The following is a 22,088-nucleotide window of genomic DNA, read 5'->3' on the forward strand; positions in this document are numbered from 1 at the left end:
ATCCGAGGTCTGCCACTTATTCTCTAGGCGATCTTGAGTCAGTTCCCTAACCTCCCTAGGCCTCTGGTTCCTCGTCTGTAAAATGGGGTAGGGATGGGCTGCTGTGGGAGCTACATGGCAAAATGCTGGAAAAAGTATTTGGCACAGAGCCCGGCCCACAGTAAAATTATTATTCCTTCCTATTCCTATAGGGTTAGGTACCCCGGATTCTATCTCAGCCCAGCTCCCCCCAAAAGGTCATGTGGAATGCGGGGTGATGGCCAAGGCAGCAGGGGAAGGGTCTCAGCCGGGCGGGAGGGGGCACTCACGTCACTCTGCAGCTGGTGGGCCTTCTGTGCGTGCTTCAGGCCTAGCTGCTCCGGGTCGCAGGTGGGCTGGGGCAGGGGCTGCCGGTAGCACACGTCGCTGGCCAGCTGCTGGCTCCTCCTGGCCTGGAGGAAGCCGGGCTGGTCCGGGCGGCTATGGAACTGGGACCGACTCTTGGCAAAGTCCTTCTTGTACTCGTTGTCACTCTGGAGTTTGCCGACGCTGAGGAAATGCCTCATCCTGGGGTCATCGTGGATGCTGCGGTAACCAATCTGTAGGCCCCGGTCCCGCAGGAAGGCCTCTTTGTACCGGAACTGCGGGTCAGAGGAGCAGAGATGGGTCCCTGGTGCCTGCCACCCCTCCCGGGCCAGCCCACAGGAATCTCAGCAGGAAGTTCAACAATCAGGTAAGAGCCCAGCTTCAGATTCAGGCAGACCTGGGATCTGTATCTCCCTTTGCTTCCTTCTAGCTGTGTAGCCTTGGGCCAGTTACTTTGTCTGAGCCTCAGTTTCCCCACCTGATAAAATGGGAGAATGGACCTCCACCCCATGGGAGAGAATTCAGTGAGATGGGGCTAAGCTTCATGTCTGGCACAGGTTCATGCCCACTGAGTGGCAGCTATGGGTATTAATGCTGCTTAACGGTAATTAATAAACTAACAGGAAGAGAAAGATGCCCCTTCTCTCAGCAGCCACTCTTCCTTTGATTCTTCCTAGCTTGTAGGGGCCCAGTCCAGTGCTCCTCAAATCATCTATAGGGAAGAACCGGATTCATTTTGTTTTGCTTTTTAAATTTTCAATCCATCAAAGTCCCATAGGTGGTTCTACTGCATCGGATCGATATGCAGTGGCAACACCCAAACTAGCCTCTGCCCTACTCAAGAGGAGCCCACCGGGCACAGGCCTGGTTGTCACAATGGGTACTTGCTAAAACTGTTTCTAAATGCTTGTTCCTGGGGCAGCCCGGGTGGCTCAGGGGTTTAGCGCTGCCTTTGGCCCAGGGTGTGATCCTGGAGACCCTGGATCGAGTCCCACGTCGGGCTCCCTGCATGGGGCCTGCTTCTCCCTCTGCCTCTGTCTCTGTCTCTCTCTCTCCCTGTCTCTCTCTCTCTCTCTTTCTCTTTCTCTGTGTGTGTGTCTCTCACAAATAAATAAATCTTTAAAAAAAACTGCTCGTTCCTGATTTCTGTACTCATTGTGGGCAGACGCAAGGTATTGCTGAGTGATCAGTGATCTCTCTAGTCTATGAAGCTTTCCCCTTCGATAATAATGGCTGCCATGTTTTGAACACCTGTTATTAGCATAGTGCTGTAAACCTTTTTTTTTTTTCAATTCCGACATCAATCCTAGGAGATGAAAATTATATCCCTCTTTCATAGATGTAGAAATCTGCGTTCAGAGGATATAAGCAACTAGCCCAATACCACACGGCCAAGTCTTAAGTGACCAAGCCAGGATGTGAACTCAAAATCAATCTAGGGGGGAAGCTCAATCTCTATCCTTTTTTTTTGTTTTTTTGTCTTTTTTTTTTTTCAATCTCTATCCTTTTGTGCTACCCCTTCAGCTAGAAGTCCCTTTATTGTAGATCAACACATCAATCACATGTTAATTGACTTCTGGATACACATACATCAATGTTTAAGAGTATCTCTCTTAAGGACAGACAACGACCCTCCTCAATCTGAAACTTCTGGCTAAGATTCTAGAAAATAAGGCTGATTTTTCATTTCACTTGAAATACTTGTTCAGTTTGGGTTCCTGGTGGTGTGCTTTTCATCAGACTTGGGGAAAGCAGTCAAACCTATGAGTGACAGAGGGAGAGAGAATCTGATGTCTTACATCACTGGCAATCTCCCTGGACGCCCGGGCAGTCTGGAATGGGATGGCATCCAGCCGGAAGTCATAGCCGCCAGCCCGGGTCTGTTCCCAAGAGTTTCTGTAGACTTTCTAGATGGGGAAAACAGAGAAATGAGTGAGCAGGGAGTGAGAACTCCACACCTGGCATATTGTTAGCTCTCAGCAGGAATAGCTCCTGAACACATACCCTCCCCCTTGCAGGTACCCAAGGACAGAGTCATGGCCTCCCCACATCCATCTCGAGGACATTCCTAGCTCTGGGACTGGTGAGACTGGCCACAAAGGGCTCAGCTCTAAGCTCCAGGCCTCAACATCAGGCCCTGCTCTGGTGGGTCTGGAGTCTGTGAGTCTGGCTCATTTGCTATATCCTATTGGCACCAGAGCCCCCCCACCCCACTCCTTCCTGTCTTTGCGTTCACTTGCAGTGCCTTAGGTTTGCAGCTTCTATCTAGATGCCAGAACTCAAAGTTCAAGAACTCTGCTTCTTCCCTCATGCTGAAAGTACTATTCCTTGGGATCGGGCACCCCTGTGTTTGTTAACTCTGACGACTTCCTGAGGGCCCCTCGGCTACTTCCGAGGCCATGTCTCACCATCACTATGAAGAGTGCTGCATACCACATGCACCCTTGGTGCCCACACGGAGGGAAGAGCCTTCACCTGAATTAAATTGATTGCCAAGAACCTGACCGAGTTCCTGACCCGTGTATTTCACATCTTCCTCTTTCATTTTTTCCCTTTTGAAGTTGTTCTCACACACCCTCCAGGAGTCTGCAATCACATCCTCTTGGTCCTCAGGTAGACCCACGCACCCGAGAGAGCATCAAAATCTCCCATGCCTTCATGTAGCTAACATTTTTTTTTTTAAGATAAGGGAATGGCTCCATGAAAGGAGCCATCTGGAGATCCCAGTGGAGGGCTGTCCTTTCTTCAGCCACAGCAGGTGAGGTGTATCAGCAGCAGACGACAAAGTGACAGCCCCAGACCGTGTCGGTGGCTCACTCATTCCAAGAGCCACAGCAGGTCAGGAGGCCCCTTAAGAACCTTGCTTTTGTCACTTGGAAATAGAGGTCATGGCCGAGGCTCTGTTCTACAGGGGATTGAGGAGATTAAGCAAAGGAGGGATGGCAGATAAAAAGCAAAGTGCTTCCTACCACCGCACAACTGGGCCTGGAACCAGGAAGGGCCCGTGGAGATGGAGCCAGGCACACTGAGCTCTGCATTGTTGTGTACCGCCATCCATCACCTTCACCTTCATCATCACCTCTAACTCCAATGTCCAACGCCACCAACCCAAACCAAACACCTGCTATGTTCGAGGGCCTAGAGATATAAGAGCCAATAATCACTGGAGTCATCTCCTAATTGATGGATCATAAACAAGGCCCAAAGGATTCGATTTACTGGGTCACCACTGAGTTGAGCAGCCAGGAGGGAAGGATTGCAGAAGGGGAGAAGCATTCGGGTAATGACTGAGTGACCATCCCCTTTAGCATCACGTTCCCTGATATGGTGGCCCCACAAGTAGCAGTACAGATAGCAAATAGGGTCAAAGCCCTGAGCCTCCCCTGGGAAGGGGACAGTTGGCGCCTTCCTACGAAGGGCCTCCACACCAGATCTGGGCTGGGCAAGGACACCAAACTTCACTCAGCATCCAACTCCTACATCACCTCACTTTGGTGTCCGATGCGCCCCAGCTTCCGAGCCTCTACGGCTGAGGGTCAGCTAGCCAGCGTGGCCCAAATTGGGGTTCTCGCCAAGGCACTGGCTCCCTTTCTCCTGCTCCTTCTCCTGTATACTATTTGCTTGATTGTGATCACTTCCTCTCTGAGTTTTTTTATTCTGTTGAGGTTTCTGTCTTGCCACTGGGAGCCTTTAGATTCCGTAGGCTCTTTGATTTGGAACCCTGGGCGTTCCTCTTCTTTATCACAGTGGGCACAGTTTTGTCCTCATCCTCACACATTAGAGTCATTTGATTTTTAGTTATTTCGGCTGCCTTACACATCTCAATGGCTTTCTTTGCCCAGGAAGGTCACTTTCCCTCCACATCTTCCTCACAGAGCACTTGATCCAATTGTGTGCATTCTCCACGCCCCCGAAGAAGTGCTCTTTCAAAAGAGGTTCATGAGTTCTCCATATCCGCATGCCCTGGCGGCTAATTTCAGCTCCGGGACTCTACAGACTGGCGTCCCTTGTGAGCCGAAAGATGCTCTGTCACCAGCCTGCGGTGGCCGTCCTCCTTCAACCGGGCTCCTGATGGACCGACAGGTTTATCCCAGTTTTCAGGGCTGTGGACCTCGGAGAGTCTGGCAAACGGAGGCCTGGCCTTCCCCCATCCTGGAAGCCCTGATACGATGGCTGTTTTGTCCAAGCTCTGCGGAGGGGGAGGTCCCGCTTCCCCCGATGGAGGTCAGCCCACCAGAGCTGCTGTTCTAAAATTATCGCTCGCACATCCCTCAAAAGCATCAAATGGTCATAATAACTCATATTTACAAAGCACCATCGCATTCACTGCGTGGGATCCCACAGGGCTTTACAAACGCAACAAACTAATACACACGCTAACTAGAAGGCGCCTCGCGCCAACCCCTGCGAGGCGGCCACCTCTGGGGTGCACGGTAGCAGCTGTTGATCTGCACGGAGCCCCAGGACACAATGGCCAGGCCAGGGAGGGAAGAATGGCCGGACTCTGGGAGGCCCCGCGCTGCCCCAGGCCGACACACTCGGCCTGTGTTATTCTGATCTGACAGGCTCTTTTGATTCCGCCGCCTGGCTACCTGTTATCCCAGGATCACAGCTTTGCTGGCCGAGCGGCCGCCTATTCTATTACAACCAGGAGCCTCCAACCCCTGCTAACAACAAGCCCGGGTTTAGGAAACAGCATCTTGGTTATGCACGCAAAGGGCACACATCTAAGGGAAACAGAAGTGTTGGAGGCCACCGCCTCACGCACAAAGGAGCAGCAGCTCGTGTTTGTACCCGATGGACCACAATTGCGGCGTCTTTCCAAACTGTGCAGCGAGAAAGTGCCTCTGGGCCTCCAAAGTCACCCTGCTTGGAGGGCGAAGGAGATGTGTCCGGGAAAGAAACAGAGCAGGTGTCTACACCTGCCAGGGCCAGGGGGGCACCTGACTGCGGTCTTGGCAATTCCTGCGCCAAACCAGAATTTTCCAGCCAGAAGGAACCACAGGCATTAGTCAGCTCAGCTCTGTCCCATTTTCCAGTTGAGGAAACTGAGGCCTAGCGATGCAAGTGGCTCAGAGTCACACGTGTGGTTTGTCTCCCTCTCGGTCTCGCGTTCTTCCTGTCTCAAGTCCTCTTTCCTGGGACTTTCCCCCCCAACAACTAAATCCAGGTTGGGTGTAGATACATTTGCAAAGAGGTGCACACCCCATTAACTGCTGTTTCACTTACATCACTCAGATGCAGTGCGTTGAGGCGGGCTCTGGTGAAATCGGGGTGGTCGGGGATCAGCGTATATCTGTGCAGGGATTCCGCATCCCCCAATCTGTACAGGCGCTGTGGGTGAGACAGGCTCATGGTAAATACGGAGCTGTGCTAGCTGAGGTCACAGGTGAGACGCAGGCTGCCCCTCCCACCGGGTGCCCACCATGGGAGCAGATGCCAGCCCTGCACATGGAGAGCATCCCTTTAGAGCCCACCATCTGACCAAGGCGGCCCATGGGCTGAGAGTCAGATAGGGCTGGCTGATTGTAAGTAGAACCTATTTAAAATATTTATCAAGATCTGCTCCAAATGGGCCCCCAAACCAACATCTTGGTTGGCCACACTTGTTTTGCAACAAGCATAAGGTGTGTGGCTATTTCGAGAATCTTTGCAGTTGAGTGTTGTTCAAGCTTTCTACTAGGAACAAGATGTCTTAATGCCCTTATTGTTTGAATAATGAATAATGATAATAAAAAAGACACAACAGCTAGTAAGTCTTTTTATTCTGAATGGCCTTAATATGTTTTCAGAAATTTTAAGTTTTCATAGTCTACCTGGGGCCCAGGAAGACACAATTTTAAAACTCAAGCTTTATCTCAGTTGCTATTTTTAGAGCAGTGACCTAAGAGTTGCAAAGAATTTTAGGAAGGGATTGAGTCCCATCTACTTTAAGAAGGGAAAATATAGTATTGAATATTCTGATCCTTTTCCAAATTCAATATGGGCTTAACAAACATGAACCTGTCAGTACAACATTTGGACTCTGTGACAAGGGGTCGGCTCTGTCACTGTGTGTGAAAATCAAATCTCTTAACGACCTCAGAGAAAAAATATTTAAGTTCCTATACTTCAAAATAAATATAGGAGAGAAGAAATGAGGCTAAATTGTCCAGAAAGCATAGAAGCATAAAGAAGCTTTTAATATAGCTGCTCCTTTTTTTTTTTTCTTAACTGGGTTATGTTTGGCTTTTAATTCCATTACCATTTATCAATAATTAAGATGTATCTCATCTAGTGTTTCATAAAAGATCATCAATATTACACAATATTATTGTTATGATTATGAACCAAACCATAATAGGGGGTATTTATTGAGGACTTACTACATTCCAGATACTTGCTAAAAGCTTCACATACATTAGTTATTTAATCCTCATTTAATTCACTTAATCTTATGAAATGTTGCTATCATTGCCCTCCTTTCAAATAAGGAATGAGAGGGTAGGAGAGAGTAAGTAACTGGCCCTAGATCACCCAGGTAGCACTCCCGTCTACCCCAAGCCCGTGCTCTTAAGTACTGAGTATTGAACAGCACTACCCACTGCCGGGCACGTAGGGTTACTGATGAGAACATACCCACCTCATTGCAATGCATGTAGCTGTTCTTGGCGTGAACCAGGTCTGGGGAGTCAACCACCGTGGTGAACTTGATACTATCTGGTTTCTTACGGTATTTGGTCTGTAAGAGAAAGACACAGATTCCCACTGAACAGCTGAACACCTGAACACCATGCATTTTTCTGGATGCATCTTCACCCCACCTACTCAGTATCAGATGTGCCAAAGATATTATTGGAAGACAGGTCTTTCACAGGGGTGCAAGCTGCCCCTCTGATAAGGAACATTTTATAAGAATTTACTCTCCTGGGGGAAAAAAAAGGCTGCACAATACCAGGGCACACCACAATAAGGAAATTCAGCATCAATAGGACCCTGTCCAAGTAAGTTCTGCTACTAAGAGATGGAAGAAGCTAGTGCCCCCCTGGAATGGATCCCTGGGCAAGAATCTCCAGGCCACCAATATGGTGGGGTGTTTGGTAAAGGTAATCATCCCTGTAGAATGTGTAATGCCCTCTGAAATCAGATAACCCCAGACACTGGACACTCTGGGTAAACTCTGTGGGTGGATGGCAAATTCTGCAACCCCATGAAAACAATGAGTCGGCTTAGCTCATAACTACCTGATGTACCTACTAAGAATCTTCTAGCTCATCATCTGTCTTACTGCCCAGCAAGTGAACTCATTTGGAGGGAAATCGTGTTCTGTCTTGCGATTTGGTTGCAAAAGCCCAGGAAAAACACTGGGGTCCAGGGGCCACGGGGCCCTCTTGGCATCTCCACCCTGTAAGCAGTTTCCCTCCTCAGGAGGAACTAAACACCAGGTTGCATTTACAGCAGAGCTGGGTTGAATGGTACCTCGCTGATGAGTTCTCCGGCCTTCTTTGCACTCTCTAGCTGCGGCGAACTCAGGGTCAGCCATCCCGTCCCCTTCATGCCCATCAGGTCTGACTTGTAGTGAAACTGTGGGGAAAAGATCATTGGTTTTCACCAACACGGCACTGAAGACCATCTGGTTATTTCAAGTTCCTTGATTTGTAAAAAGCATTTGTGTTCGTCTTCATTGTAACACGTCGACGTCTTCATTCGGACCATATTCTGTGTATTGTTAAGCCAAACCGTGTGAGTTTGTGCCCTCCGCCAGGAATTAAATCATGGAGCAGGCCCTACCTGTGAATGGGCAGGGTTAGAAACCAAGGTAATGGATGCACATGATCCCTTAAAAAAAAAAAAAAAAAAGAGAGTAGAGATCTACCCCAAGCCCAGGCATCAGCCTGGATTATTCTGTTCCCTTCTGGCAGAGAGGCGACTGCCTGCCTGCCTGCCTGCCTGCCGCCTAAATAGAACAGTTTTACCCACCTTCAGGTGATCAAAGGGCCCTGAACTCTGGGTCAAACCTGCTGGGACTCAGAGCAAATCGCTTTACCAAAATGTGACTCAGTTTCTCTCTGTGATAGTTGAAGGTCATAACAACCCTGCTGTTCTCATGAGAACACCTGAGGGCCCTAAGGAGCAAAAGCCACTCTATGCATTGGATCTGTTTTTGTCTCATGGTGGTGGTGGGGGGACGGGGGGCAGAGACAATGACAGCAGGACTCTAAGAACCACACAAACTTAGATCCAAGCGGCCTACAGCATGTAAGCTATTCTAATCTTTTTGTGCCTAGGTTTATCTCCGCCTCCCACCATTGGCTCAGGATTTGCTTATATTGCAAAGATGGGCGAGGCCTTACCCATTTTCTTCATTTTTTAAGGACTCAGAAGATGAGAACTACAGCAGCATTCCTGGGAGAAAATCCTGAGCCATGCTGGAGGACAATGGGTCTGATTAGGAGTCTCCTGAAATGTTAAATCTTATTACCATTCTGCCATCAGCCCACCATTACCGAGGACAAGACAGTCAGTCACAGGAACATTTTTCTTCTTCTCTTTATGGAAATCAGGCATTTTTAAAGGTGGAAAAAGAGTCTCCAAGGAAATCTAAAAATTTGGATCTAAACGAAGGTGATAGCGTTTCCCTAATTTAGATATAAGCTCTGCTGTAACGCAAAATATCACTCCAGAAACCAGTCTTTCGGCCTTTTTAGTTTCCTTTCATTTCAGGATTCACAGCGTCCCTCACAGCTGGCCTCAAAGAGGGTCCGTTTCTGATCTACTGTCTGCTGGTTAATGCCCCTGTGCAAATTCCACTCTGCTTTCCAACTGGTGAAGGGAGGCATCACTCAGGTTCAGGAGCAGGTTTCAAAACCCCATGTCAGTAAGATTGCTTTTTATACCACGATCTTTCGGTCTACACCGGCAAAGCTTTTGCCTTCCACTCTGATAAAGAACAGAGAAAATTGGATAAATTTCTAAGTTAGAGAGAATAATCCTACAGGGCCTCTTCACAGCCGGGCCTTGCTCCTTTCATAGGCAAGATGAAGTGGGGAGCACTCTTTCAACTTGCCTTTGTCGAGCTGAACAGTACAATCGCAGGTAAGTCAGAAAGCAAGATGCAGGTTCCCCAAAGATCTGACTGGGCCTCAGACTCTCTTATAAATGGATTGTCTATTGATATTTCAGCTCCCAGCCCAGGTGTGACTATTCACGCAGACCCTAAAAACAACACGCCTGCCCTGGACTTCATGATGAAAGAGGGGAGTCGAGAAGAATCAGCTACCCAAAGATGGTCTGAAAGAAGGATTCTAAGATAATAAGGAACCCACTCGTGCTGCCCAAGTGCACCTGGCTTCCCCAGATGGCAGTCCTGCTGTTCCTTGCACATATTAAGGCCTGGAAGCCACCTTCGGATTCCTCTGGGGGGGTCTCCCGGAGCCCCCAGTTTGGAGCACAGGCTACAGTTTCTGGTCCTCAATTTTCAACAATGTAAACAAATGTACCCTGGCAGTGGCCAGGGGAGGAGGTCTATTTGTCATATTAATGAGAATCTTTATAATCACCCCCTTGCTTAGGGTATGGTTTGCTTTAGACTCATCAGCTCATGCAGGGCTCACATCACCCTGCAAAGGCGGGGTTCTTATACCCATCTACAGAACAATTTTGCAGTTCAAGGGACTGTTCAGATTCTCAGAAGAGCCAAGGGCTGCTGTCTCCCCGGGTGTACCACACAGTCATTCAGAGAACCCTTAAGAGCCAGAGCACCTGGGTTCCTAGTCCAGCCACCTGGGGGAGCCAAAGAGCATCAAACCAGGAGTCAGGAGACCAGAGCCTCCCTTGGCCTCTTACTTGCCATGGGGCCTAGAGCAAGTCATTTCCCTGCCAGCCTGTGACCCTGGGCGAGTTACTCAAGAGTATAGGTGCTTCAGTTGCCACATCTGTAAAAATGAGAGTCCTACCAGTATGTACCTGGATACTAAATGAGATAGTTCGTGCAAAATATTTAAGCAAATGCCTGGTCCAGAATAAACATTCCATACATTTTAGCTATTGTTGTTGTCATTGTTTCTGGTGGGGAAACTGAGGCTCATAGAGCTTACGGAGTCTACCCGTAAGAGTATAGGTGCTGTAAAAGGATCATGCAGCTGTAAAAGGTGGGGTCAGGGCTGTCCCCTTGACAGTCCCTGCAGGGGGCTTTTCAAAACTCCCTGCAGTCTCCATCCAAGATCACAGACATTCACGGCCAGAGCATTCCTTGGAAAAGCATGTGTCTCAGAGACCTTCTGGAGACAAGTATGCACACAGGACTTGAGTGATCATGGCCTGAGGCCTTCACCCTAGTGGTGAGCACCCCTGGGCTCCCTCTGGCCCAGCCCACAGCTTCCTTTCTGGCCTGGGCAGGAGAGAGCAGGAGAAGCAGCTGCAGCACAGGGCTACTGTTCCTCCCCCAGACTCTGCTGAATCAAGTGCACACAGGGGGAGCCTTTGTTCCTTTTTCTGCACAATATAACCACATGAAATTAGATTTTTAATAATGATTGCAAGAAAACTGAAGCCTCGGGACCAGCTGGACATTATTGGGTGTCCTCTGTTTGTAACATCTTGAAACCCAAACCCCCAAATGAACAAACTTGAGGCTTATAAAACAACACGTGAAGCATAATATAGTGATTTTAAAAATTAAGCAATAGTTTCTCAGGATTCAAAATTGTAATACACATCCTATTTCATAAAATGTCAGTGTAAGAGTACCAACCAACCACCACTTTTGGAAAATCCTCCTTTTTCGATTGTACTTCCTACTTGTTTTAGTGTTAAAATATCCTTTTCTTTCCAGAAACAAAACAAAACAGAACACAAAGCTGTGACATAAATGGTAGCTTGAGGTAATATTTAGGGTTTTTTTTTTCCTCACTCAATTAAAAAAAAAATCTGATGATATATTGATGCCATTATCTTAAAAACATCTTCCTGTGATCCCTGAATTCCGAGGTCACCAATCAAATCGACCCTCTTTGCTTTTCTGTTAGAGGAATGGAGGCCTAGGAAGCAAAGGGCTATTGCAAGGACACGTAGCCAGTAGGTGACAACGTGAAGTTTCCAACGAACATCTTCAGGTTCCCAGCTCGGGCCCCCTCACCTATCCCAGATGGCCTGCGTATCTCCCTCTGGGATCTGCCCTGCCCCAGAGGCCTCCTTCCCATCCCACGCCCCCCACCCCCACCCCCAAGGAATAGCTCATTGACAAGAGGGTCATGCCATGAGCTATATTCTTGGAGGTGGCAGGATGGCCATCTAGCAAGTGGAAGGCCTTTCCAGTGGGACTTGGGCGGGCACCTTGCTACTGTGTCCTCGGTGTGGGGCCCAAGGAACGCATCCTGCCCCACACTCAACTTGCTTATGAACACTGTGATTCTGAACTTCCAGCAAATTGTGATGAGTAATTAGGTGATCATTAAATCATTACCGTGCTGACTCACAATTAATCCTCAATTATGTGTTTATACTCTGCCTGTGTCATATAACTCCACCTAAGAGCAGCTGCTGCCCTAAAGACAACGGGAATTGAAAGGCTTGCTGCAGAGAACAATCCAAATAGCTAACACTGTAGTTTCTCTGGACCAGACACCACGCTAGCTTTCTTCGTGTGGACCAGTCCTAAACTAACAACTGGGTTCTTAACTGGATGCAGATGTCCCAGGTACATCTGGCCATATTGAGAAACACTTTGTTGCACTGGGGGAGGGTGGCACTATTGGCAGCTACTGGGTGCAGGCCAGGATGCTGCAAGGGACAGGACAGGGCCTGTCTGTAACAAAACATTGTCCAGCCCAGAACATCCTAGGTGCTACGGTTGAGAATCCCTCATATGGATGGGAAGGGTCCCATGGGCTGCGCTCTAATATGAGAGTTTCTTCCTCATAGGGCTGCTTGGAAGCCTACAGTGACAATGTGTGCAAGATCTGGGGGTACAGTGCCTGCCACCCAGCACAAGGCTCCCAAGTGCATACCACGCCCACACTATCACCATTACTGCATCCCAGTGGAGGAAGCTGAGGGGTGGTAGGGCAATGGGACTGCCTCCAGCATGCTCTGTAGTCACTCCAGGTGATGCTCCCCACCAACCTGCTTGGAGCCCTCGCCTGGGTGAGGACCTCTCCCTTCTGTGTCTGTGTCCACACCTGCATTGTAGGAAGCATGACTCCCCTGCATTGAGCTCCCTCCCTAAGAGCAAGATGGGTAAGACTGTGGGCTCTGGAGCCAGCTCTGCCTGGCATCTCTAGCATGATCTCATCTGGAAAGGAGAAGTCAAAGCTGTCCCCATCTCGTGGCATCACAGCAAGTGGGACAGTAACAGCAGTCAGCTGGTCGTGTTAGCCATGACTGGATCTACTGCTTTCTGGTCGTGACCTTCACCCCCACCACACAGCATCCAGCCTGTGCACTCTCTCAGACCCCACTCTGGACCACGTCCTCCTCCCTGGCCCACTTGATTTATACCGGCTTCAAATAAGCTGAGGCTCCTCCTGCTTGGGGACGTGGCCATTGGATTTGTTCTTCCGTTGGCTGGAGTGGTCTGCCCTTCCTTCATCAACTTTGATCTTTGCTCAAATGTCACCTTTTCCATGGGAACTCCCCGGACCACACCCCCAATTTAAAATTGCATGTGTGCAGGGATCCCTGAGTGGCGCAGCGGTTTGGCGCCTGCCTTTGGCCCAGGGCGCGATCCTGGAGACCCGGGATCGAATCCCACATCGGGCTCCTGGTGCATGGAGCCTGCTTCTCCCTCTGCCTGTGTCTCTGCCTCTCTCTCTCTCTCTCTGTGACTATCATAAATAAATAAAAAATAAATAAATAAATAAATAAAAATAAAATTGCATGTGTGCAGATCCACCCACACCTTCACACCTACCCTGCTTTGTCTGTCTCCACAACACGTGTCACCATCCGACATACTTTGGATCCTACCTACCATATTCTATCTCCCTCCCATACAGTGGAAGACCCAGAAGCACAGCAGTTTTTTGACTTTCTGGTTGACTACGGTATCCCCAGAGCCTGGAACGATGGCTGGTACCAGTAGGTGCTCAAGAAATGGTTGTTAGATGATTGAATGATTCCAACCTAGATGACGTAACATAGACCCAGCAAGTCTTGGTTTGGGCAGGGTAGGGTGAGGAAGAGGGGGTTGTTGGATAGGCAAAGGAAGAAGCAGAGATTTACACCCAGGCTCGGTGGAAGGTGGTAGGTCAGGGGCTGGTATGTGGCCCAAAGGCCCCCTACCTCACTCTGCAGGGCGTGAGCTTTCTTGGCCCAGGACATCTTCAGGTCCTCAGGCAGAGCTGTGAACTCATGGCACCGTGTCCTGTAGTCGTGGTCGCTGGCTAGGGCCTGGGCCTTCCTGGCATGGACCAGGTGCACCATGTCCATGGGCAAATGGTAGTGGGCTTGGCTGCTTGCCGCTCCCCGCCTGTACTGAAGCTCGCTCTGCAACTGGCCTACCCGCCAGCAGTGCTGGAGTCGGGGGTCATCACTCACACTCCGGGCCCCGATCAGCCTGCCTCGCTCCTTCACAAAGTCATGTCTGTAGAGAAACTGGAAGGGAGGACCACAGTCAGGGGCTGGCATTCGGCCTGCTTAAATTCCACCTGCACGTTTTCACTGCAAACCCTAGAAAAATCACCTATTCTTACACTAGGAGGTGATGATTATAAGAAAAACCACAGTGAGGTTGGCCTGAGAGCATGCTTCCTCCCTGGGGGTTGAACAATTAAAACATCGCTCCATTCTTCCTATCTAATTAAAACCAGATCCTCAGAACCAAAGAAAGGGCCCCACTCCCCTTACATGTCCTATGGCCAAAAGGAATTTATCAAAAAAGGTAAAAGAGAAACTTGTGCTTTAACCGTTCGTACTTGGCAAAACATTAAACCCAAAAGACAGGATCCATTTATTTGAAGTCCACATTTTCTGTGATTTGTTTGTGGGAAAGAGAAAGTCACCTTCATGTCCCAAAGCTATGGACGCTATCAACAGAGTGGCTGAAACACAGCTGGCAAATCCTAACGCCAACATGTGAAACTACAGAGAGCCAGGAGGGAGATGTGTTAGGGCTGTGTTAAGATTTCTATTGCGAGTTTGCTTTCGAATTCCAGGTAAAGCCGGACAGCTCATGTATTATGGGGTGGGGGTGGGGGGTTGTTGCCCAGACCCTGCAATTAGAAATAAATCATCATCTCTTTCCTGCTGGAATCCTTTGCCTGAATTTAGCTTCTGATTAACAGAAGCTTTCTTTCCCTCCCTCCGTCAAAGAATCTCATTTCTAACTAATATATTCTGCAGGTGACATCCTGTCTCACATGGTGATAGATTTGCTTTAATTCAGGAAAATCAGCCGTAGACATTGTTTTACATGAAGTTAACAGAAATTAGGCAAGATGGAAGGTCATATCATTCAACTCACATCACTGGCTATATCTCCAGAGACGCGAGCAGCCTGGAAGGGGAGAGCGTCTATTGTCAGCTTGTAGCCTTGAGCACGGAGATTACGCCAAGACTCCTTGTATTTTGCCTACAGTAGGAACACATGTAGATCTTCTTTAAAAAAAAAAAAAAATTACATGAATCGGTGAACAAAGGCTACCCTGTTCATTTGTAGTACAGTGCTCCCGAATCGATTTCTGACGAGCAAAAGCTCTCTCTTTTGCAAAGAAAAATCTCATTAGCACACACGCTGTAGTGCGCGCTGGCACGCGTGTACACAACACATTTGTGAAAAGGTGTATTTACGGTGAGCATCAAAAAGACATTTTTTTTAAAGTTTCTGGGAACACCAGAAGGGTCACTGTTAGAGCCCATCACAGCCCCAGACACGCGTGGCTTTGGAGCATGTCTGAGCCTCGGCAACAAGAAAGGCTTACGTCACTCAGATTGGCTGCGTTCGCTTTCGCTCGGACAAACTCGGGCAGACCCAGGGTCATTGTGTACCGGTGCCTCTCATCCTCTCCGGCTGCTTTATAGAGGCGCTGGGTAAAAAAGAAAAAAGAACAAGCAAGGAGATAATGCTGTGTGTTTCTGCGGTGCCGGAGGTCCCTCGTTTGCAAGTGGGAGATAGGTTTGCGGAAGGCCGCTCGCTGGGTCGTGGATACACCTTCTGCCTTGGGGAAGATCTTTCTTTCAATAAAGACAGTCTTTCATGAGTCAAATTGAGTGGCATAAAAGGAATATGTAAGAGATTGCAAGTTGCTTTTGATGGGGTTCAGGCCAGGTTACCCCGAAATATGGCACCTTGGCATACCAAATACTTTAAGCGGAAGGAATGTCTGAAGCCGCAGGTGCTAGGAGAACTCTTTGTCGTCTCCTCTCCTGAAGCAGGTCAGAAGAGCCTCCTGTGAGAGGTGCCCTCCCTCCACCCAGAGGAAATGAGCCTCCTTATCTCCAAAGACCGAGGGCACCCGAGAGGAATCTGAGTGAACAGACCTTGCAAAGTGCACCCCTGTCCTTAGCTCATCCCTTTGGCCCTCTCGCATCTTCCCTCGACTTTCTACTCTCCATCAAACCTAGTACAAAAACGCCCAGGTTTAACCGTTTCTCCTGGTCTTCGTTTCCTCACGGAGGCTCCCGTATCGTGTAAAACTCATACTAAATAAACTTGTACGCTTTTCTTTTGTTAATCTGTCTTTTGTTACAGAATCCCCACTGAGAACCTAAGATGCGTCAAGAAAAAGGTGGGGTTTTTTTCTCTCTCTCTCTCTCTCTCCTCTACACTTTGTTCAGCAAGAAGCTAAGGAAAGAAAAACACATTTAGGAACACCATCAAGGTTCTTCTCATTGTAGACTTTTCCCTTGAGGATATAGTGTAAAAGACGATAAATGCTAAGATCTGGGAGATTTAGGAAAAGCTCTGGTGGGTGGAAGAGAGGTTCCTAAGCCCCGTTCTGCATCCTTTACTAAAGCCCTGGCTCCTTCCAAGAGCAAACTCATGCCAGTGCTACCCTGGGTGGCCTCAGCCAGTTCCCGAAACATCTCCTCTCATGATCAGAAGTGAGTCTGTGGTTGGTGAGCTCTCTGAGGCCAGAGGCCACCATATGAGGCATGGTTGCCCCACAGCATCCAGCTTACACTGCAGGCAGGAATGGCTCAAGAGGAATTGAAAATTGAGACTGTCACTGCACAAGCCCTTGGGACCATTCTTACCCCGAGCTGCTGGGTCCTACTTTCTGACTTGGGTGAGAGTGGAACCTCGTTGTATAAATAGCCAAATCTCAACTGCCTTCTCAAAGAGTCAGCAGGAGAATTTTTAAAACTAAGGACGATGCCAAATTTAATTCTCTGCCAAGCTCAATTTCTATTTCAAACTTGCAAGAGAGCCTCTAAGAAGTAGAACCAAAGGGGCTGGAATGATGATTTGAGGTAATGAGATTCCTTCCCCTGGATGCCCCTCTGCTAGAGATGATTAAATGAAGTGAGCAAACAGCAGGTGAGGGGAGGAGGCAGAAATTCCAGAAGTCTGAGCAACACCATACTACAGAACCGCCCCTGGATAACCGCACATCCTCCCTACACTAATCATCAGAGCGACCATATAAAGGCAGTTAGCCAGTGTGTGCCTCGGCAGAACAGATGAATGACGGACCAGTACTTCTCAGACTTCAATGTGCAAAGGAAACCCATAAGGATCCTGCTCAATGACCTTGTGGATTCAGGGGGTCTGGGGTGGGGCCTGAGGTTCGATGCTTCTAACAAGCTCCCTGGAGACGCTGGTGTGGCTGGTCTGTGACTGCCTGTGGGACTAGAGACTAAAGCCAGTTTCCAACTAGGCCTTCCTTCCTTCTGGAAAATGTTACATTCCATATACAACATTCTTTTCTTTCCAGGCTTCCATGCAAACATGTGTTTTTCCCCGGCCCCAACCCCACTAAATATTCATGCTTTTTTTTTTTTTTTTAACAATCTAGCAGTTTTTTAAAAGCCCATTCCAAAGCCATCTGATTTTACCTCATTGGTAATCTGGTTGCTGAGTTTTGCATGAAGGAGGCTGGGAGTGTCTGTCACAGCTGTGTACTTGAATGACTGGGGATGCTGACGGTATTTACTCTGAGGGAAGAAAAAGACTCGATAAGACATAAAGAAGGAGAAATAGCTCTATAAGCACTAGTTATAAAACCTTGCTTTGCAAAGGCTGCTAGTCCGTTCCCCGGAATCCAGTCCAACACCTGCTCTCATGATCTCAGTGAACGTGATTATTCAAATTCTGATTTTGCTCTTGACCTTTGCTCATCGGAGACCCAGAGGTCCTCAGCTTTGGGGGTGTCCCAGAAACAATCATGCAGCTTTGAAAAAATACACATTGCTTGCGCCCCACCCTGGGAAACCAGGATTCAGTAAACTGCCACTGGACCCAGGCCTCTATATTTTTTTAAAGCTCCAAAGAGGATTCTGATGCACCAGCAGGTTCAGAAACCACTCTCTGTCAAGATCTCACTGGAAAAGTAAAGCACGAAGATCAACCTAAACTCCCATGGTGAGGCCAGTTCTGTTTTCTCAGAGCTCCCAATCAATGTGTAAGCCCACCCAATACTTCCGGTGCCTTCCATTATGCCCCCTGTCCTTGCATCTACAGTGAGTGGAAGTCCCAGAGCTCTCTCAGGTGTAAGCAAAATTCCTTCAAAGCTCAAAGAGCTCAGAATTCTAGACTTCTGTACTTTTACTATGAAATTATCACCAAGCCTATGGCAATCATTTTCCCAGCCATCAGAGAAGCACAGTTGCTTAGATTATTAGTGCTAATCTCCTAAAAACTAAATGAGAGGGGTAGGAGTATCCTTATTTGACTGATTAAGAAGTTGAGACTCAGAGAAGACAGGTGATGGGATGGAGGTCACACCACAAATGAGAGCGGGCATAGAATTTCAGTCTCCCTATCTGTTGGTCTCTCAGGGCTGTCATCTTTCTTTCTTTCTTTCTTTTTTATCTTTTCTTTCTTTCTTTCTTTCTTTCTTTCTTTCTTTCTTTCTTTCTTTCTTTTTCTTCTTCTTCTTCTTTTTCTTCTTCTTCTTCTTCTAGATTTTATTTATTTATTCACAAGAGACACACAGAAACAGGCAGAGACATAGGCAGAGAGAGAAGCAGGCGACCCACAGGGAGCCCAATGTGGGACTCAATCCCAGGACCATGCCCTGAGCCAAAGGCAGATGCTCAACCACCGAGCCACCCAGGCCTGCCCTCTTGTCATTGTTCCACAGGGCCACTTTTCAAAGGAACCCTAGGAAAGCAGATCTTATGAGCCAGTGAATAATTCTTATGGATTCATAGAGGACCTGGCTTGGTATTTGTAAAGCTGTTTTAAATGGCATCCAGTGTGAATGAAGAATCTAGAAAGAAGGCTTGGTGGTTGCCATTGTTAAGTTCAACATCTAGCTCTCTCTAGCCATAAGCAGAGAGCTGAGTGCTAGGGAAGTACTTCTGCTGTGGAAATACACTGCCAGCCCTCACCCCTCCATCCAGGGTCCCTGGTTACCTCACTGATGAGTTCAGATGCTTTCTTTCTCCCTTCAATCTCTAATGTGCCTGGAATGACACAGGGAACGCCTCGCATAAAGTTCAGGTCTGACCGGTACAAATTCTGTAAGGAACAACACAAAGATTCAGAAAAGCCAAACCTACAGAGCAAGGAAGCAAAGAGAAATCAGAGGACCCAGGACAACATCATAATTAGAACTCAAGTCCACCAGTCAGTCTCTCCAGATCGACCATCCTCAGTGAACACACAATGTCTCCCAGTAAACGTTCATCCGGGGAAACAAAAATGTAGGTCAGAACAAAAGATTTCTGCTGTCACTTGTCTCAGGAGCTGCAGAGGGACAGCGGGTTTTTATCTTAATGGAGACTATCAAAAAATAAACGCTGGAGTGGATTGTGGTTAGAAATTCAGTTGTCTTGGGGCAAATGTGGAAATGATGGTTTAATAGGTCTTCTAAAACAAAACCCAGCAGCAGAGGGTGGCATTAATTAATCATGGGTTAAGAAAAAACTAATAAATGAATCCAGAATAATCTGGCACAGGCCTGTCTGAGTCTACCATGCATAGGGCAAGTGTGTGTACCTGAGTGATTTGGGCTGACAGTTTAAAGGGTCCCCAAATTCACTCCCCTGCAGCCACTAAGGTGTGCCTCTCCCACCCCCACCCCCACCCCCACCCCCACCCCCACCCCAGACGTGCTGCCTTCCAACTGCTATTACGACGAGAGGCAGGGCAGGTGAGGGTTCCACTCAAGTGACACGCAGGCCCTGAGCTGAGCGTGGCAGCTCCCTCATTCCTGCAGCTGCTCTCGGGCTGCTGACAGTTTATGTCATCCAGTAAACACTGTACACAGGCAGAAAATTCGAACAGACGACAGATAGCCAGATCTGAGCACCCCTCAGCTCCTAGGCCCCATCAAACCAGTAAGCAGGCTTTGTACAGTGCTTTGCTTTCCGAGCCCAGCTGGCTCCTTGCAAACCCCACAGCACAGAAGCCTAGCAAGCTGGGAAATAAGGGGCACACCGAACAGGATGCTGCTGCCTGTTGAGGGGAGACAGCCAGGCTCTCTTTGGGAGTAGCAAAGTCCCCAATGCTTCCCAACACTTCCAGGCCGCCTGCTTCAGAAAACAGGCAGCATGAGCTCGAAATGCACATGGGAGGCCCATGAAGGCCCCACAACTCCTTGCAGGGACTTAGGAAGGATCTCTGGGGCCTGATGTCCTGCCTTCCTCTGGACACTCTCCTCTGCTTGAAGTGGGGCCACTCTGATCCCACCCTTTCCTGAGCACAGACTCCCATAGAAAACTGGTGACCCCGGGAATGTACAAAGCAGCAATAAAAACCTCCAGTCTGACCTGAGGCCAGAGGCAGTGCCATCGGCAAACCTTGAACATGTAAAACTATGAACCAAGGGCATCTTGGTCAGATAGCATCTAAGTTCAAGCATCAGCGCCCCGTTCTCACTGACAGGTGTGTGATCTCGGGCAAGCTGTTTGTCACTCCTTTGAGCCTCACTGTACTGTCTCCATAAAATGGGGTACAGGCTACTGACACAGGCTTATCTTGAGGTTTCCATGAGATCACGCATGAAAATGTAACACTTAGTAGCAGGAAATGTTTCCTGCTGCTGTTCGATCTGTACAATTTTGCTAGGCAGGAACTCGGGGCAGTGTTTCCAAAGAAAATCCTGGGTTGAGGATTTCTCATCCACCCCCTCACCACAGCGCCAACAGGAGCTTGTGGGTCACAGCCTCATAGTCAAGTCTGAGAGGACCGAGCCCTGAGAGAGAGGCCGGGTCTCCTTACCTCACTCTGCAGCTTGTGAGCTTTCTTGGCGCAGCTGAGCCTCAGGTCTTCAGCCAAGGATGTGTACTGGGGGAGCGGGTGTCTGTAGTCCTGGTCGCTGGCCAGGCTCTGAGCCTTCTTGGCATGCACCAGGGTTACCATGTCCAACGGCAGATGGAAGTGTGCCTTTGAGAGTTCAAAGCCTTTCTTGTAATTCACCTAGAGGGGCAGACAGATCGACAGCGGCTATTTCAAAGACATCATTTGAACAGGGACCATCGGGATGGCAACAGCAATGCAATTGTCCCAGGTAAGCCTGGGAGGTGTTCCTGGCAGGACCAGCGCTCCTTTCCTGCAGGGATTGGCTTAATAAGCAGGACTCATCTCCTGGTCCCAACACTCACCACCCCTAGTTCCTGGAGGTCATGTATTTGGATGTTGGAAGGCCCGTGGCTCCCTCAGTTGGGGAAAATACAGAAGTTCAAGAGACAGACATAATGTCAGTGATTCCCTTGCTCCAGTCTTTGGATCATCCCATTGTCCAAAGGCAAGAAGATCCATGGCCAACCTGTGCCCTGCCCACCATAATTTCTCCCCATCACTCTCTCAAGTTCAGATTTTAGACACCAGGAACTCTCTTCTCAGGTGAGTGTGAAAAGCTTCTTCAAAACATCGGTGACATCCTAAGAAATCCAGGGGCCAGGAGCAGTGGGGCTAGTTCTGAGGGATGGGTATTCCCAAGGGCCCATGATGCATGCTGATGGAAGAAAGGAGTGGCCCATTCCAGACCACAAGCTCCACTGCCGTCTTCAGAGAAGCTATTGGAAGGTCAGCGAAACTGACTCCGAGCTTTCTTGGAACTCGGATGCATAATGGCCACCTCCTCCATCCTTCCCGAAGCTCCAGCACACCCACTTCTAACCTCCATGATCCTCCCCTGACCCTTAGCATAAAGCCAAAGTCAATTTATGTCCAACCCCACACTCTTCGGTCAGCACCCCAGCACAGATAGGGGGAAAATGTTGGAAGTGGAGAAACCGAGGCAGAAACCATGTGAAGCTGTGGAAAGAGCATAAGATGTAGGGCTGGCTCCAGGTCCACTTTCTAGCTGACCTTAGACAAGGGACTGAAGCATTCAGGGTCTAGGCTTTCTTATCAGTAGACCAGGATGGCTAAGACAATGAAGTTCCTAAAGAGCACTTGATGGTAAAGTGAGACACAGCCTGTAAAAGTGCTTAGTCCTCTGTAACACAGTGGATGTTTTACCACCACCATCAGCCAGCTCACATTATGTGCAAGGGGACAGTGTATACACGCTTGTGCCAGCTTCCAGAGGTCAAAATCAGGGGTTGCGAACTCAGATGTTTCCGGGAGCCAGACAAGTAGCACCAGTGAATAAAGCAGGAAGTGAAAAAAAAAAAAAAAAGCAGGAAGTGGGAGAGGAGGGGTGACTGTCTGA

At 48.7% G+C, this 22,088-nt stretch overlaps 1 protein-coding gene across 8 annotated transcripts in view; it reads right to left on the bottom strand.

Moving 5' to 3' along the window:
* NRAP (nebulin related anchoring protein) overlaps positions 1–22,088 on the bottom strand; it is a 71,172-nt gene that overhangs the window by 1,488 nt on the left and 47,596 nt on the right. For all 8 annotated transcript variants that reach the window (XM_072740083.1, XM_072740079.1, XM_072740077.1 and 5 more), the window contains 11 exons: positions 20,651–20,848; positions 18,842–18,946; positions 17,320–17,418; positions 15,243–15,347; positions 14,786–14,893; positions 13,606–13,917; positions 7,804–7,908; positions 6,968–7,066; positions 5,575–5,679; positions 2,145–2,252; positions 309–620 (listed from right to left, as the gene is read on the bottom strand). In XM_072740083.1, coding sequence (XP_072596184.1) covers positions 309–620; positions 2,145–2,252; positions 5,575–5,679; positions 6,968–7,066; positions 7,804–7,908; positions 13,606–13,917; positions 14,786–14,893; positions 15,243–15,347; positions 17,320–17,418; positions 18,842–18,946; positions 20,651–20,848 — 1,656 coding nt within the window. The remainder of the gene's footprint in view (positions 1–308; positions 621–2,144; positions 2,253–5,574; positions 5,680–6,967; positions 7,067–7,803; positions 7,909–13,605; positions 13,918–14,785; positions 14,894–15,242; positions 15,348–17,319; positions 17,419–18,841; positions 18,947–20,650; positions 20,849–22,088) is intronic.

Source organism: Vulpes vulpes, chromosome 15 (genome assembly GCF_048418805.1).
Source record: "Vulpes vulpes isolate BD-2025 chromosome 15, VulVul3, whole genome shotgun sequence".
NCBI classification, from domain to species: domain Eukaryota; kingdom Metazoa; phylum Chordata; class Mammalia; order Carnivora; family Canidae; genus Vulpes; species Vulpes vulpes.